At 41.7% G+C, this 17,871-nt stretch overlaps 3 protein-coding genes across 3 annotated transcripts in view; 2 read left to right on the top strand and 1 right to left on the bottom strand.

Annotated features, from left to right (window-relative positions):
- Positions 1-17,871, top strand: part of gltpd2b (glycolipid transfer protein domain containing 2b) — a 139,068-nt gene that overhangs the window by 38,470 nt on the left and 82,727 nt on the right. The window lies entirely within an intron of this gene.
- On the top strand, positions 977-6,973 carry hsd20b2 (hydroxysteroid (20-beta) dehydrogenase 2). The gene is made up of 11 exons (XM_070844034.1): positions 977-1,127; positions 3,031-3,077; positions 3,251-3,326; positions 3,457-3,567; positions 3,830-3,897; positions 3,999-4,043; positions 4,225-4,259; positions 4,357-4,438; positions 4,558-4,623; positions 6,597-6,746; positions 6,830-6,973. The coding sequence occupies exons 1-11, from the start codon at positions 977-979 to the stop codon at positions 6,971-6,973; spliced, it is 975 nt and encodes a 324-aa protein (XP_070700135.1).
- slc12a9 (solute carrier family 12 member 9) lies at positions 7,190-15,931 on the bottom strand. Its single transcript, XM_070843961.1, has 14 exons — positions 15,860-15,931; positions 13,948-14,181; positions 13,682-13,816; positions 13,431-13,568; positions 13,029-13,331; positions 12,788-12,895; positions 12,306-12,417; positions 12,040-12,197; positions 11,877-11,959; positions 11,671-11,795; positions 11,185-11,377; positions 10,924-11,098; positions 9,598-9,744; positions 7,190-9,492 (listed from the first exon to the last, which is right to left on the bottom strand). Exons 2-14 carry the CDS (start codon positions 14,150-14,152, stop codon positions 8,663-8,665), a joined length of 2,712 nt encoding a protein of 903 aa, XP_070700062.1. The 5' UTR covers positions 14,153-14,181; positions 15,860-15,931; the 3' UTR covers positions 7,190-8,662.

The following is a 17,871-nucleotide window of genomic DNA, read 5'->3' as shown; positions in this document are numbered from 1 at the left end:
GTGATGTCATCAGGGTCATATCAGCTTGAGTTTGACGACTAGAAATTCATAACAGAAAGTCTGTGATACAAACTGCGGTCAAAGAGTTTGAAATATGTGGGAACTTATCAGGGAGAGGGAGGGAGGGTCACCCACAAATGTTTCACTACTCAAACACTGACCTACTGTGTTGATCTAAAAACACAAAACTATATACACTACTCACAAAAAGTTAGGGATATTCGGAACAGGACGTCCTCAGACGGAAGTGGCCACAGAGTGTCATGAGCAGGTTGTAACAGTGATACAGAGAGACTGGAAGAGTCACAGAAAGGAGAGGAGTGGACGTCCTTTGGCCACATCCCAATTTATTGAGACATTGAAATTTTTTGTTGTGGTTTACCTACCACTGTTGTTAGATTTTCTTTCAATAAATTGTTTAAGATGAATAAAATTACCATTGCATGCTTCTACTTAAATGCCCTGCTTTCATGATATAATATCACTGTAGCATTCACTTTTTACATTTTCCATAAATTTCACCTGAAAGTCAAATATCCCTAACTTTTTGTGAGTAGTGTATGTACATAAAGCAAAAAGTCCTTACATGATCCTGGTGATTTTGAAGTTGCTATGGATAATATTCAGACGCAGCTGAAACACTGAGAGCAGTTGTTGTGGCTGAATCTGCAAGATTTTCCAGACAGAAAATTATGTATTGCTGAATGGTGATTTTAAAGCATTAAGTAATGCTTTCAGTTTAGTCTGCAGGGAGTTTGTAAGGTTCACATACAACTTGTGGCTCAAGAGGTGTTTCTTGTCTGCCAGGCTCACCCTAATGACAGCAGCACACAGAGAGGAGTGGAGCAGTGTGGGAGGAGCAAAGCACATAAGAAGTTCTCATTTCCTCTAATATAAAATTAGGATTAACAACTTTTGGGACCTTTGCCCATCGAGCTACAAGGGAATCCTGTTCAGTCCAGACCTCTGCTGCAAAATGTCACTCACTGACATACTGGCCATAGTTGGGGGATTTACTTTTGGTTTCCACCTGCTGAAACTGGCCTGGAGATGTTGGTGTGGATTCAGAGAGTTCGTTCTGTCAGAAGTTTGGCAAGTGGATTTAAGGACATATGGGCAATGGGCAGGTAATGTCAAAGAAATTGTACATCATGTTCTTTTAGAAGTTGCTGTTTAGCAAAGCCAAATGTTAACAGTGTCAGATTTAAAATGTTTATTACTGTGAAATTAGAGCTAATGTAACTTTCTCTGACTGAATTTGTTTTTGAATTTGTTCAGTTTTGAGTGTATGTGTGTTAAAAGCCTACTGCAAAGGAGACCATATAGTTCAGAAACAGATGATCACCATACTTCCTGTCTGTGAGCACAGTTTGATAAAGGACTTGATAATGCGTTCACATTCCTACTTGATGCAACATTTTCACCTGATTGCCTGCAAACATTTCAACCCTCTGCATGCACACATCAATTTAATTTTCCATCTTGTTGTGAAAATAGTGCCATTTTCTTATGACACTTTTTCCGGTGCAAAAACTGCAACACAAATTTGAAAGTTGGTGATCAAGCACATTCATACACTACAAGCAGAAAAGAACTTTACAACTCAAATAGTTTTGCCAGCCAGATTACAATCGATTCCTAATCAACGTACATATTACAACATGAGAAGACTTCTGAATATTCAGTGCAGTCCTTCATTCATAAACTAGACATGGACAAGTTAAGAGCCCACAGCTTCTGTTGTTACAAACCAAAATATATCAAATCCCTTTTGATTATACAGAAGTACACACCAGGACAATTTAATTTCACTGTTTATCTTCTGGAAACCCTGGCTTTAAGTATGTGCTGAAGAACTGGGAACTGGGAATGAATGTTTATTCATTTCAGATCTTAAAGCTTCTGTTGCCTCTCTTCTAGATATAATAAACAATTTTGGCTCATTCTCAGGATATAGGAAAATTCGGAGGACCATCCAGTTTAAGATTGTCATATATAATTCATACGTTTGGGTATTACAGTTACATGAAAACTGGGCCAGTTATTGGAACACACATGGGCTGAGAAACTGGAGAAAAACAAAGCACCCTTTGCGCACCTTCCCTCGCTCAGTGATGGGAAGCATTAATGCCTAGATTTTCAAACATTTTCCATTTCCGCTAGAATCCGTCAATAAGATACACTCTGTTGTTTCATCTTTCATTTGGACTGGTAAAGTACCCAGAATGTCTGGCAAGTATTTATGTAAATGTTGGGGTGAAAGTGGATTTTCTCTTCCCCAGTTTAAAACGCACTATTTGGCTATGAATTGTAATACTTTCTTCTCTGGCAGTAATCTGGAAGAAAAAGCACATTTCTTGCAATTCAAGTCTCCAAGCACTCCTTAACAGTCTGACAAAAGCTAAAAAAGGCATGTATGGAAATAAGCCAATACTCCAAAATTCCTTAAAAGTGTGGTCACAGGTGTTATTAATATTGAAAGTCCATAAAAGTCCATAAAATATACCTGGAATCATGCATTCAATCCAACATACAATCATACATTTCTGTATAAACAGGATCTTATATCTTGTCCACATGCAGTAGCAGGATGTGGTTTCTGTGGCTATGACACAGACTATATTTTCAGATCTTCCACATTTTCCTCCTCTTCCTTGTCATCTTTCCTATCACCTGTGTCTCAGTCTGAAGTCTTACCGCTTACTGCTCACCCCTGGCATCGGGCTCTGATTTATAGGCTACTTGGATAATTTAACAACTAACATTTAAAAAACATTTTAAACCCTGCAGACTGTTTGAAATGCAGAATTGTGTGCAATGTTTTGTCGGCTTGTGGTCACAGTGTCAAAAGTTTTAGTGGTAATGTTTTAACACTCCAGAGATAGCTACTGAAAGGTCGACCACTTTAAACATCTGTCATGATTTAATAACTTTCTAAAACACATGGACATACTGCATGTTTGGATCTAAAATCTAAAATGGTCATGAACAGTGATTCCTCTAACAGTTTGTGCTCTCTCCTTTGCACAGTTGTCACTGGTGCCACATCTGGCATTGGTAAAGCTTATGCTTGTGAGGTGAGTCTCCAGTTTTCTTTTTTTTGGGTTAAACTATCAGGTTTTCATGAGCTTGAGATGATTGGTTGATTTTTGTTACACTGTTTTAGATCAAGTTCTGATTTCACTGATGCTGAGTGTTGATGTTGGTTAAAAGAGCCACCAAACTTGTCTGTCTGCATTTCACCTTCCAGCTGGCACGAAGAGGCCTGCATGTTGTTTTGGTGAGCAGATCTGATGAAAAGCTTCAGGTGGTTGCCAAAGAGATAGGTGAGCCAAATTAAAATAATACTGATGTTAAACTGCTGTTTCCCCTTTGCAGTGAACACATTCATCTGTCCACACTGCAGCAAAAACAATCCAAAATATTCTTTCATTCATTCATTCTTTCCTTCTTCAGAGGACCTGTATGGACGAAAGACTCGCACCATCCAAGTGGACTTCACAGACGGCCACAGTATCTACCCTGCTATAGCTAAAGAGCTGCAGGGACTGGAGATTGGAATTCTGGGTAATGAAACTACCAATTACAGAGCAGAGGAAAAACCTAGAAGTTATTCAGATGCTTTAGAGATTGAGAAATATTGGAGTTGTGAGCCTCAAACAGCAGCAAATTCCTCCTGAATCTTGCGGGGTACAAATAAGCAATGCAAATGTATGTGCTGACTCTGAGAGGGCAAAGACATTCAGATTCATAAAAGCAGAGAAATAGGTTCATCAGATAAAGATTGACAGAATACAAATACTTTCTAACAAAGGGTCTCTGTCCACAGTTAACAACGTAGGAATGTCCTATTCGGATCATTTTGCTAATTTCCTGGAAATACCAGATGCTGAACAGGTACATTTTACAGTTTAAATATAATCTTCTGGGCGGTGCTTTATATTTTGACTGACTCAGGCTGTTTCACATTGTCTCTCTTGTGTGCTTAATCTGACCAGAAAATCACTCAGATTATCAGCTGTAACGTGCTGTCTGTCCCTCAGGTAAGATATCTGTGCGAGTATTTACTGTGCTGTACTGTACAACTGTGTGTTTATGAGTGATTTTAATGTGTCTTTTAAGCATCGGCATTCACCTTTTCCACTCTATCAGAGCACAGTTTTGGTGTCTGTGTCTGCTGCATAAAAAAAGACAATGATGATGATTTATATTTTCTTCATTTAGATGACTAGACTGGTTCTTCCAGGCATGGTTGACAGGTATTGTCACAAACACCCAGACGTTACCAGTGGATACGATATAATGAGAACATGGGATGAATTTATGGATCTTTTTCTTTCATCTCCTTCCTCACAGAGGGACAGGGCTGATCATCAATATTTCCTCTGAAGCTGGTGTTCGTCCACAGCCTTTGTTGTCCCTTTATTCTTCCACTAAGGTACTTTCTCAATCATGTAGTCTGTTATTTAGTGCACACATTCATTCAAGTGCACAACGTCATGACACTCGCCCACTGGTTTGCTTGTTTTGTGACTTAGACTTTCTTTTTTATTTCAGATTTTTGTGACATATTTCTCTCAGTGTCTGCACGCTGAGTACAAGTCAAAGGGAATCATTGTTCAGGTAAAGTAAAACTAAACTGAATCCCAAAAGTGAACTGAACACTGCAAACTGCATTTACTCAAGCTGTGATAGAATAAAGGTCACTATTATGAATGAAGAAGGAATGATGCAGATCACTCAACCTGGATCAAGAAAAATTGATTCTAGAAAATTATTGGAAATAAGTTGAAATTATTTCAACTCTTAATAATAAAAGCCTGAAAAGACTGAGTTTTTCTGTTTGGTAATATTTTACCAAAACCATATTTCAATGATGATTTTTAGTGCAGTCCAACATTTTTGATGCCGATACTGATATCTGTATTTGAGTTTTAAAAATTAAATGGCAATTTATTGGATGATAAACACGGAGTATAAACAAATATTCAGAATAATGGCTTGGTTTTTTGGGGGCATTTTTAACTTTATTTGAAAGTGACAGTGGAGAGACTAAGGAAAGGCAGGGCGGGAGAAAGGGGGGGTGACACGCAGCAAAAGGCCCAGTAAGAACTCAGCCTAAATAAATAGTATGCACTCCGCCAGGTGAACTACTGTAATGGAATACATTTTTGATGAGGATCCTTCAAAGAATAACAGCAATATGTGAGCTGAACAAGATATTTAACAGTTGAAAAACAAACTTGTCAGTGCTCTCTGGTGGATGAATGGAGACATTGTTTCTAAGCTAATAAAAGCCAACAGCCAGTCTATCACTACTGTACACACAATAATAATAGAATAATAACTTCATTTACATAGCACTTTTCTTAACAAGGTTACACAGAGCTTAAACACAGTGTTACAGTGTTAAACTTTGGGAAGTGGAGTTCTCTACCAGTTGGAGACGACTGTGAGGGAGCTCTGACTGATACCAGCATAAAGTGCATTAAAGTGGTCCAGGTGGGAAAAAATAAGAGCATAAATTACTTATATATAAGCATATATATATATATATATATGAGAGGCAATAGGAATAGGAAATTTCTTTGAGCTAAAAGAAGAATGACTGGACAACATGCTCAACATGACCTTCAAAAGAAACATCTGCATCAAAAATTATGCCTGACTGTGCCTACTGTGAAGCAGGCTGGTAGGCAAGAAAAGAAGATTATTTAAACTGGATTTACTAGACTGGAGAGGAGTATGTAGCTATGCGTCACCCACAGCAGTGATGGGAAAATCCATGGAGGAGGCAACAACAGCAGAGAGACAAGAACAGACCCTTTAGGGACACCACAGTTAAAATGATCAACAGAGAAAACAGCATTCGCTGTAACAACAGAGATGGAACAGAGTGATCAACTGTGTCAAATGTGCTGCTCAAATCCAAAAGCATGTGGACTGATCAGTCACGTCTATCTGCTGTTTAAGTAGGTCATTAGGGACCTTCACACGGGCTCACTCTGTGCTATAGCAAGTGATTCTCTCCACAGACTTGGATTAAGTATTAATTTAAAAATTGGGGGGATCCCGGTTAGGTTTTTTCAGAAGCAGTTGAATAATTGCACATTTGAAACAATAAGAAAAGTGACCAGAGGTCAGATAACTGCAGTGATCAGGGGTGATCATTAAGCCATTTTAGCTTTCTGGGTTTCAGGAAGACTAAGATCAGCCCAAAATGCCCTCTTATGTAGTTTAGTTTACCTTTTTTTTTACCATTTGATGTGACTGTAAAATAAGAAGACAGTAAAACATTCATATGTTTGTGGTTGCTGTGTATGCAGCCAAAGACTAATTTGAACAGTGTGTTTGGTTGAACTGGTTGAACAAACATGGATCTTAAAACGTGAACCTTTGCCCCCTGTAGTTTTCACTGACTTGGATTATTTTGCTGCACGTGTAACTGCATCAAACTGTGTTATGAATGCTGCTGCACTGGACTTTCCAGCCTCGGTGGAGTTTTGGCTCAAACTGACAATCACTTCTTAAAGTCGGTAATATGAATGATGTGATGGGAAGTTCAACCTGTCCAACCACAGTCGATCTTTCCCCAGTGTGTGGCCCCCTTCATGGTGTCCACCAACATGACACACAACACGACAGTCAACTGCTTGGTGAAGAGTGCTGCAGGGTTCGCCTATGAGGCCTTGAACACCGTGGGTCACTCCACCTACACCAGCGGCTGTCTATCCCACGCACTCCAGGTCAGAGGGCTGCCACTCTACTGTATGATCACTAAGTGTCAGCTGCCGTGATTTCTTCACATCTCTTCCTCTCTTTCCAACAGAATATGGCCCTCACAATACTCCTGCCTGACTGGATTCGTATGTCATCAGTCCTCATCACAAAGCTACAAAGCCTCACAAGAATCAGCGAATATCCAAGAAGAGTGTGCAGGGAAAAGCAGAAGCTCGGTGAAAAGGAGGAGTAGTCATGTGACTGCATCTGCACAGAAGATGAAGATCATTAAATGGATGAAGATTCCTGACGTGAATATTGACTTTTGCAGCTGAATATGAGCATTATAATGGTTTATCTTCACTGTAGGTCCACTTCTCACATATATAAAATGTATGTAATATCATTGAAAGGTTGCTAGAATACACAGACTACACTGTACATGTAAATACTGTTATATGTACATTTATTCATTCTTAAATATTATAATTTACGTGAGTTTTTATTTATCTATGGGCCAAACATGTTGAACAGCCTTACACATCTTCAGGGCAGCAGAGTAGAGTTTGTCTGTATTGTTTCTATTCATATTGAAATGATTACTTTTGACAGATGTACAGATACACTCTCTCTTTGTATTGCATTCAAGCAATCTTTTAAATATATGTTTTCTGTTAGGATTTTGCATTACAGCTTAAAAGATAACAAGACAGTACATTTGACTTATACAGTATTATCTCTTGTGACAAGCAGCAATTGAAAATGCACATCTACAACAGATCTTTAGTATACAAGAGTCAGTCCTTTTAAGGTGTTCTCATTGACCATTAACCACAACTCATGCAAATGGCTAAAGGAAAACGTGACAAGAATGCAGTAACATTTTATTCTGTATTTCGTAATTTTGGTAAGTGAATTGTTGTGTAAAAATGTGACAACTTGCTTTGGTTTCACTCTTGACTTTGTTGTATTGTTGGTCCTGGTCCTGACTAAGACTGGATTAGGATGGATCTCCAAAGTATCCATCAATATAATTCCCTTTTGGTGCATTTTTAACAGACTGTATCATGAAACGTAGAAATCTAATATATTTTTAAAGTTAACAAATATAGCAACATATTAACAGTAACATATGCTGTTCATTATTTTGAGGTAAGACATATAAACCAGCTTCCTTTGTTGAAGACTGCTGAAGAAAACAGGTTTGCTGAAGTGCATGGAAGAAAAAATCTGAACTCATTTCAGCTCAGGAACAGAAAGTCTTTGGATCACTTGGTCCAACAACCAGCAAATATGTGAGAAATTAGGAAAAAGCAAACAGCAAAAATACAGGAGTTTAAAAAACAAATATTATGCATTAACACAATACCAACGGAACTAGGAAAATAAGTTTATATCGTGGTCATCTTTAGTCAACACATCAAATTCACAATCCTTGAATTGATATATAAACATTTCTATATTCAATGTCCTACACAACCCGTATTGCTCAAAACAAATAGCGGTTTTGTTTTGAGTCTTTGACACATTTTATTTCTGTCTTATGTTAAAAGACAGACCTAAAGCTAATGCAAACACAAGGTTATATCAACATAATTTGTTAGACGTTCGTATTCCCTAATCTCTTGGCTCAAACACTGAGCCAGTTCAAGTATATGAAAATAGGAAAACATCCTATTTGAATGCAAAAACCACAAGAGGTGTATTTTAAAAATGTGCTCAACTGTGGTTCTTTTCTAAGCTTCACTAAAACAACAAAAAAAGCTGCATTAGGTGCAAATATAGTAACTGGTGCTAAATACTGTCCCTTAGCATCCTCTTGTCATTCCATAATGTGTTAATTTTACATGTAAGCAGAGTTTGTACTTTCACTAAAATGAGACGTTGCTGCATGTACATTATCAAATGACACAATACGAACAAAAGCCATGATTGCACAAGCTTACAGATCAGTGTATGTGACCGGGGTGACACCGTGAATCAGGAGCGTTGGCCCTAAACTATTGGTCACTGCTTCCAACTGAGCCAAGTACTGCTGGGAGTGGCTGTGATGAGCAGGAGGTCGAGGTAAATACAGGAAGCGCACAGCAGCTTGTGAGCTGTGTTCCATCAGCATACAGTTCACTGCGGTCAAGAAGTCTTCGGACAGAGCTCGTGCTGGTTCCCCGTCTGGCTGAACGTGGTGCTGCACCACAGAGTCCCACGGCACGATCTTTATCGACGCTCTGATCCTCAGCTTCTTCAGCAGCTCTCGAAATGTCTCTTCGTTTACCACCCAGCCCTGGTCACTGGACTCGGTCTCCACGTTCAGGAAGATTCTCATTCTTGCATGGCGCCATTTGTTGGACATGTTGAGCACACAGGCCATCTGAAGCAGAAAGAGGCTGCACACGTCCTCATAATCCCGGCTGCCTGGCTGGAGCAGGTTGAGAGGCCACAGATCTATGGTCCGCTCTGACCCGTCCACCTTGCTGTCTTTACCCTCTCCCTCCAGCTGGAAGAAATAGCGGGCAAGGCACACGTTCTTGCTCATTTTAATGGCATCAGAAATGATGCCTACATACTCCTCTGGTGATAACCAGCGTGGGCTCTCTACATGTCGCACTGGGGGGAAATGAGCCTGTAACGAAGGCAAGTCAACCCCAAAATTATAATCGCCCTCGCTGCCTTGTCCCATTGAGGAGTCACAGAATGCGGTATCTTGTAGAAAGAAATCCTCAGGGGTGCAGCTGTCATAGAAACCCAAAACCAATGTGTTGGGCTTCATGCCACCTTATGGAGAGAGACAGAAAAGCGTGCAGATACAGTACGGATAAAGCAGCATCATAAGCTGTGCTGCATGTGTGCATGGCAGGGATAACAGAAATCAGAGCTTACCTAGGCCTGTGATGCGCAGCAGATGCTGTGTTCCCTGTCTGACGGAGGGAGACAGCGTCAGGTCCACAAAAGCCTTCACATCAAGTTTATCAACTAGGCTCAACCAGAAGTTGTACTGCTGCTGGACTGGGTCTGACGGCAGGGTGTCTAAAACACAGGAAAGACAGAAATGTATTTACTACATAGATCTGAATACCGGTGATACAAGTAGTAATAAAATACAGGAATTAATTTCATTGATGCAATCCCACTGAAACACATCATGGGCAGAACTGCAGAAAGGAGACAAGCAAACAGTGGCGGAGGACGTATTCAGGTCCTTCACTTAAGTAACACAATGTAAAAATACTCCATCACAAGTAAAAGTCTGGCATTTAAAATCCTACCTAAGTAAAAGAACATAATCACCTAAATGTACTCAGTATTAAACTATTCATTTTCCAGTAAAATTACCCCTTTTATATTATTTTGAATCAGTTACTACTTTATATTCAGTTACTTTGGTTCAGTCGTTGCCAACAAGATAAATCAGGGTGATCTTGAGATGTTTCATGGGGTAAGAAAGTAAGAGAGCTTAAGAAGCTTCATTCTGGTGCACAAATTTGTATTCATTTTTTTTTTTACTACTTTCCTAAAGACTCTGGATCATTTGAACTCTTTATAAGAGGTCCATAGCCAAAAAACACTGATTTGATTTTAAACAATGTGTTGAATTTGGTATTTTTAAACATATATACACTCTTAAACAGCAAAGTAACAAGTAACTACAGCTGTAAAAACAAATGCAGTGAAGCAAAGTGTATAATATTTCCCTCTGAACTGTAGCAGAATAGAATTATATATTATAATAACATAAAATGAAAATGTAAAGTACAGGTACATCAGTAAACATACTGCAAGTATCTCATTTCAATGTTAGCAGACACTGTCATGTTTTCTAATGATCACCAGGGGGCAGAGAGACAAACTGAGTGAAAGAGTCAAAGGAGGAATATGTCAGAAAGTTGCTTTCTGAGTTTTGTCACACAATATACTTTGTTATAGTGCACTGAAAGAATAGGTTTCTATTTCGCAAATGTAACAAGGAGCAAGTCCTTGGGCTGGTGCCACAGTGCTACTCAGAAAACTTATTCTTTTATTAATAATGCAAGAATAGCAGCAGATGGTAAGTGAAAGCACATGAGTTAGCCTCCCATGGTGGTGCCAGTGGACTTGGAAGAGAGTTCATATGGCGGGGGGGGGCACAGAGGAAAATAATTCAAAGATAAGAATAATTTGATACTGTTAACTGCAGATGGCCACCACAGACCATCCACAGAGAATTACCCAGATCTCCCAGCTGCACGTGGCCCAACACAAACAGCCCCCCCTTCTTCAGCTGGTTGACAAACAGGATGAGCTGACAGGAAGAGCGAGGGTTGGCCACCATTAACAAGACCTGTGGCCTCCAGAACTTCACATGGTCTTTCCTCACATCCAGCATCAACAGATACTTGCGCACCTAAACCAAAAAAGGAAGGCAGCACTGTTGACAAACTGCAGCACGTGTCTGATTTAGTGCGCGGGTCTCCGCAGGAGTCCAGGTACCTGATGGAAAATGAGAGCCTGGCTGATGTAGCCCCAGCTGCTGGTGGGCGATCTGTAGTGGAGGAAAAGCAGCAGCAGTAACAGGAGGACGATGCTGCCCGAGGAGTACACGGGGTTAATGACGAACATCATCACTAAGCAGCTCAGGATCCCCAGCAGGCAGGTGTGCCAGGAGAAGAGCTGGAAGGTGGGTCTGTTAAACACGGAGACAAAAAACAGAGGCCGCCCGACACATGAGAACCAGAAGCAGAGAGAGGCAATAAATATTACTTTTACTGCCCCACACAACACATGACAGTTTAACATCCAGTTGAGGCTGATAAGGTTAGCGATGATGCTGAGCACTAGCTCTAAAAATGATGCTACTGTGAGTAAGTGACAGGCATTTCAGCGCTTACTGTTTGCAGTTTTGTTCTATTTATTCAGTGTTGGATTCAATTACAGGCTCTCTTATTTTGGCCTTTAATAGTAATTGATCTATATTACCTGAAGTTGGGTGCCGACGCCCACTCCAGAGCCAAACAGGCCAGGTCAACAGCAGCATAGGCAAGCAAGTAGAACACAGTCACCAAACCTGCTACAGCATTGAGCTGGCCTGCAAACACTACACACTGAAACACAAACAAACCGCAAACTCATCAACTTAGGACACCGACTGTAACTTGACTGCACAGCGCAGAAGCTCCGCTCACCTGAGCCAGAAACCAGGTGTACAGCACTGACACCCACGGGTTCCCAGAGCTCGATGTGATGGCAGCTGGGGCTAACGGCAAACCTGTGAAGAAAATAAAAGTTTCTTAGAAAACGACTCGGTACGCAAGCAAGGCACCGGCATGATAAGTAAAGAAGCCTCACCAAAGAGGTGATCCAGAGCAAGAGCATGGAGGATACGGGACGCCCCGATCATAGCGCACATTGCAGCTGACAGAGAGGCGCAGTATATCCCAATGGTGACGAGCGGCGACCAGATGCTTATTTTCTGCAGGAACCCATAATCCTGAATCAACAGGGTCCTACAGAAGAAAACAAAAACAAATGACCGCCAATTTGCGTCCTGACCTCAGCTGTTTATTTGATTATTGATCTTTCTTTACGTATTAACATCAGACAACATTTCAGACCTGTCACAGGTGGCGCTGATCAAGATGAAGAGGAGGACGTAGACTGTGAAAGTGTAAAATACGGCAATGATGGTGCCTTTAGGGATGGAAACACTCGGCGTCTTCAGCTCCCCTTCAGAGACATGTGGAGTAAGAGTAAACATCAGGCTGTGCCTGTTTGTGTTTAGAAGCAGATTTAGTGAATATGTGAATAAAATGTATTATTCTGCACAATGACATGCATCATCACCTGATGTATTTAAAGCATTAAAAGTACTTGTTCTGCAGAAAAATAGCAGCTGCGAATGTTCTTAAATTGCATATAATATTATTATATTATTCATTCTGATCCATTAATGTGTAAGTAGAATTTTACTGAATTTTACCTTTTGAGATGTAGTTGAGCAGAATTAGTAGCGTTAAATAGAAATACTCAAGTAATATACAAGTACCTCAAAATTGTACAGTATATCAGTAAATGTACTTGGACAACGAGCTTTAACCTGACATGTTGGCTCCGGCCATGATCCCAGTGCAGCTGGTGAACATGACGGCAAACACAGTGGCAAAAGACATGACAGAGTTGGTGCTGTAGTCCAGAGAGTAACCAGCTGCAGTGAGAGAAAAGAGGAACAACAGCGAGACCATTAATAGATGCTCCTAAATTTGTGAGTGAAATGCAGATTTGCTCGTAAATCTAGTTTCATATCCACACTGAGATCAACCTCGTGCCCCAACACTCACAGCCCAGGTTGTTCCTCAGAGTGGTAGCGTTGAAGCCCGTGTAGCTGGCGTTGTAGCGGAGGGTCTGGTTGCCGGGTGCCCGGTGGGTGATGACAAAATCACGAGGTTTGACCGCCACAGAACTGATGAAGATGGACAGCAAGGAGACGGTGACCACCAGCAGGATGACGAAGGCGGTGCGGGAGTAGATGTGGGCGCCCACCAGGCACACAAGAAGACACAGCAGAAGGACTACTGAGGAGTACAGCACTGTGTACCAGTAACTCTGAGGAAGCACACGCACCCCCTCAGACACAGACGACTCTATAACAGAGGGAAGCAGGCAGAAAACTCAGACTCCTGTGAGATGTGTGGCTAAATAAAGTAGTTTGGAGAAAGAACAGAAAGCAACCAAAAACTTACCAGGATCCGAACCAAATATGTCAAGTATGGCCTCCACGAGACCAAGAACATACTCTCCACATGCACACACTTTGGCCAGGAAGAACATCAAACCGATGCTTCCTCCAAACTCTGGGCCCAGAGACCGGCTTATCATATCTGACCACATTTTGTTAAGGTTGATGTTTCAACTGAAGCGGGTGAAACTGTAGATAAGATCAAGTAACACTCAAGGAACACATTTTGAACATGTGTTGGGTCTCTAAGGATACAGTAGGCTCCACCGCCTTGTATGGCTCCGTTGGTGGAAATAGCACAGATGGACAGTATGGTAAGAGATATAATGGTGTAGGCTACAATCACCATTAAAAGACCCTGTAACAGCCCCGCATGGCCAACCACAAACCCTGCGAGAGAGATCACATCAGTGTTAGTCACTGCTGTACAGCACAATGACTCAGTTACATAAGTGATTCACACAAGCATCTACAACCCAAAACAGCTTTTAGGTCTCTCATCTCACACACGCGCCGCTCACCGCTTCTCAGGAAGAGCACGATGCTGAACATGGAGAGGATGGTGGGCACCATCACCCCAAAAAAAGTGTTCAGTTTTCGCGGGTCTTTGCTCGGCGTCCCTGAGCCGGAGTCAGGGGTGGCGTCCGACCCCGCGCCGCATGCTGCTGCGGTGACGGCCAGACCACACACCCCTGAGGTGATCAGAGGGGTGCGTTCGTTCGGCATGGTTGGTGAGAAGAGCCTGTCTGCTTGCCCTGTGAAAAAGAAAAAAAAAAGAAAAATCAGTCAAGATATAACATTTTGCTGTCTTACAGGGACAAAGTCGGACCATTTATCAGTCACTCACAATACTGTCAGATTTATTTCAGAATGGGTACAGCTTCTGTTTACTGTCCTCTTTCAAATGAAATGCAGCAACAAGCCACAAACACACAGTGATCTTTTCACCCTTTCCTGAGCTTCCCTAAAAATGATGATCATCATGTGTACAGTCGACCGCTCTCACTGTCCACTCTTTACCAAACAATACAGCTGAAGCCCTCAAACGCCACCAGAGGGAACCTACAAGTGAAGGTTCCAACTCTGTCCTTCATGAAAGCTGCTGCTCACACCTCAGCTTGGTATTTGCAGTCAGCTGATTCACAGCTACTCGTCTGGTTTTACATGCAACTCCAACCGAAGAGCAGACAGAGACGTCCTGCAGAGCAGCCTGAGCAGGCCCCACTCTGCACCGGTGACTTTGTTTGTCATCTTCCTCTAAGATACCAGCGTTCACCTTCCCCATTCTTTTCTCCAAGAGGAAGGTTTAATCACTGAGCCTTTCTGTTAGTTACCAGACCAGCTACATGACGCACATGATGGGAAACCCAAACTAGGACAGAAGCATGATGGGACATGTACGGACTTATAAGCTCGTGATTATTACTGTCATCACACCCAGTCACTGATTCTTCTCTACAACAGATGTTCACATTATTATGACAGTAGAGCTGCAACAGTTATTTGATTTAGAGATTAGTCATGAGAGAGGAAAAATTATTAGCATATATTTTGATCATTAATTAATCATTATCAATCTTCTTTTTATAGCAGCTGCTCAGGTATGAGAATTTACTACTTTCCTTTGTCTCATGTGATAGTTAAACATTGGGTTTAAGACTGAACTAATTTGAAGCTCAAGACGTTTTTCAAAATGAACTGACTGATGATTCATGCAGAAAACAACATCCTGATATGTAAATGCATGTAACTGATCGATTAACTTCACAGATTCATGTTTGTTTCCATTAAACTAGCATGTAGGCATCACTAAAAGACCTTTAAAACACTTGAAGTTTGCTGTTTTAATGCGGTTGAACAACATGTACAACAAGTGATGAGTAAATACATCTGATGAGACATCCTGTCAGCCCCATCATGGTGGGTTGTTGGTGGCTTTAACAGGGAAGTTTAACATTAAAAAGAAGTGACAATCGTGGGAGAACTTCCCTTAGTGTAACTGATGCAGGGAGTGGCTTTTGGCCCCACTGCTGAGATCTGCAAGATGCTCTTACTGATGCACTTTCTGATATTGGTGCAGACCGCCTGAAGCTACCAGAACAGGCCCAACTGGGGTCCACGGACCCTACTTTAGAAACAAGTCGGCTACCAAAATAAATCACCGTTTCCGTCACACATGGGTGGAGCAACTGTGAGATAACAACTTCCCCCGTGTTGGGGTTGAAAGGGGTAAAAAATATGGGTGAATAATGCGCCACATGTGCAGCTGCATCTTGGGTAAATCTGTAAGTCTGTTTCCGTGCTGGGTCTCTTCCCGGGCAGTCAGGAAGTCATAAAGCATCACAGCCGGTTTAAAGTGCTCCTGCACGGTGTCACCCAGAGCTAGACTCACCCCGAGATGTTTCCTGCCCCCCCTGAAACAGCCAGACTCACCCTGCTGAAGCGGTTTCACCCACTTCCTGCTTCAAAACTCCGGCTGTGTCTGCGGCGTGTCCCCGGAGGAGGGTGTCCCACATCAGATGCGCAGTGGACAGTCAGACGTGTCCGCTGCAGGCCGGTGCTCAGGGCCGAGCTGTCCCCACACTGATGCTGGGGAAGATGTGCTGCCCAATAACAACAGCACGGCCGTGACACGCCTCGTCCTCTTATTATTTGTTCAAAAGTGTCACGGGAGAGCAGAAAGCGCCCATGTGACTGCCAGAAGGGGAGGGCGAAACACTACAAATGTGAGCAAAGGCACCGCTTGTCTTAAACAACACCGCCCCTTATCGGCTCGGCACATCCAGCCATGACTTATAAACCACCTTTAATAGGAGTAATGTAAGATTTCAGGAGTTCAGCTGGTGTGTGCATGACGAAGAAAAAAACGCGTGGACGCGCTTCTCTGTACGAGCATCTGGTGTAAAGTTGTAGTGAGGGCTGGGCTGTAGGGGCACTTCTCCCCACTAGGGGGCAGTACTGCCCGGTGCATCCACACTGTAGTCTACACAAGCATACACACCAGCACTAAAAAGTATCAGAGGGGGGGTCGAGAGGAAAAGCAGGGCAGGAACTGCTGACTGTAAGATTTAAGTTAACATCTTGCTGGACGTGCAGCATCTCCTCTGGGAGACACCTCAAGCTCCGTCACTCCACAATGGTTTCCAGCACTGTGCCCATTTCTTCTAATAGATATACAGGAAGGTAATGTTCTCTGGTTCTTAGTAAATAATAAGCTCCCTTTTTTTGTATTTTTGTTCCACAGTCCTTGCTGGACTGTTAACCCTCCTGTTGTGTTCCCACTAAATTTGACACTTTTTTCTGTCTCAAAAATGTCGTTTATTTCATCTGACTGCCATCAAGCTTCATGACTTTGTCCACACAGGACACCTGAGCACACAAGATAACTTTTTGATATTTTTCATACAATTTTGAGTGTTTGTTTAAACTGTGTTTTTACACTTGTGGTGTTCCTGCTCAAAAGTTACTCATCAGAAATGAATGAGACTACAATTACTGTGTAAACCTAAGATCAGGCACATGGCCGTTCGTCACACACACACAAACACACACACACACACACACACACACACACACACACACACACACATACACACACGCACACACACACGCACACACACACTTCACTTCCTGGCTGGACAATTGCAACATTGTTTCATAGCAATATATAGAACTTTTTTATCAAGTGTGTGTGTGTGTGTGTGTGTGTGTGTGTGTGTGTGTGTGTGTGTGTGTGTGTGTGTGTGCTCAGACACACATGGATGGACATGTGCCTGAACTCAAGCATACAAACTATCTGTAGTCTCACCCATTCATTTCTAATGAGTGGTCTTTAAATGTTGTTTTGTGTTGTTATTGTCACCTTTGCTGTCTAATGTGTTCATGTGTAGTTTGGGGCCTATGTCCTGTCTTTATTAATAAAATCATACCACTCACTTTTAACCAGGAACACAACAATTGCTATTTTGTGCCACTACTTAAAAAACTGAAATGGTTTCATGGCAAAGGTTCTTGTTAGACTTTGACACAAAGTAATCTGTGATGAATAGCACGATATGTTTCATCCTAGTATTGCTAGTATATGCTTTTTTTTTTTTATCTCAAAAACCAGTTGTATGAGCTCAGGTGACTGAGGCCTACAGGCCACACATAGGCTAAACTTGTAATGTTAACAATAACCGATCTAACACAACACTAAGTGATAATATGTGTATTATTATGGATTTCTAATCAGCTGTAATGGGGCGGCCAGCCTGGACTCACTAACATGAAACCAATACAACAGGAGGGTTAAATATAACACACAACACACTCCACTGGATTAATAGTATGAACCATTTTGAAATATGAAATCACATCCAAATCCAGGTTACTTTAAACATACCAAACATCATCTCATGAGCCCCCAGACCCACTAAATCAAACCAGTCTCTAAACGTCAAGCG

Source organism: Pempheris klunzingeri, chromosome 14 (assembly GCF_042242105.1).
Source record: "Pempheris klunzingeri isolate RE-2024b chromosome 14, fPemKlu1.hap1, whole genome shotgun sequence".
NCBI lineage: Eukaryota > Metazoa > Chordata > Actinopteri > Acropomatiformes > Pempheridae > Pempheris > Pempheris klunzingeri.
This window is presented reverse-complemented; position numbering and strand designations above follow the sequence as displayed.

Bases quoted from the DNA above. Each gene is read 5' to 3' on its own strand.
- slc12a9 (XM_070843961.1), bottom strand. From the start codon at position 14,152: ATGCCGAACGAACGCACCCCTCTGATCACCTCAGGGGTGTGTGGTCTG. The intron at 11,960-12,039 runs GTGAGGCTTCTT...TTTTCTTCACAG, and splicing joins TGCTCTGGATCACCTCTTTG to GTTTGCCGTTAGCCCCAGCT. The intron at 11,796-11,876 runs GTGAGCGGAGCT...TTTGTGTTTCAG, and splicing joins ACACCTGGTTTCTGGCTCAG to TGTGTAGTGTTTGCAGGCCA.
- hsd20b2 (XM_070844034.1), top strand. From the start codon at position 977: ATGTCACTCACTGACATACTGGCCATAGTTGGGGGATTTACTTTTGGT. The intron at 3,898-3,998 runs GTACATTTTACA...TAATCTGACCAG, and splicing joins AAATACCAGATGCTGAACAG to AAAATCACTCAGATTATCAG. The intron at 6,747-6,829 runs GTCAGAGGGCTG...TCTTTCCAACAG, and splicing joins GTCTATCCCACGCACTCCAG to AATATGGCCCTCACAATACT.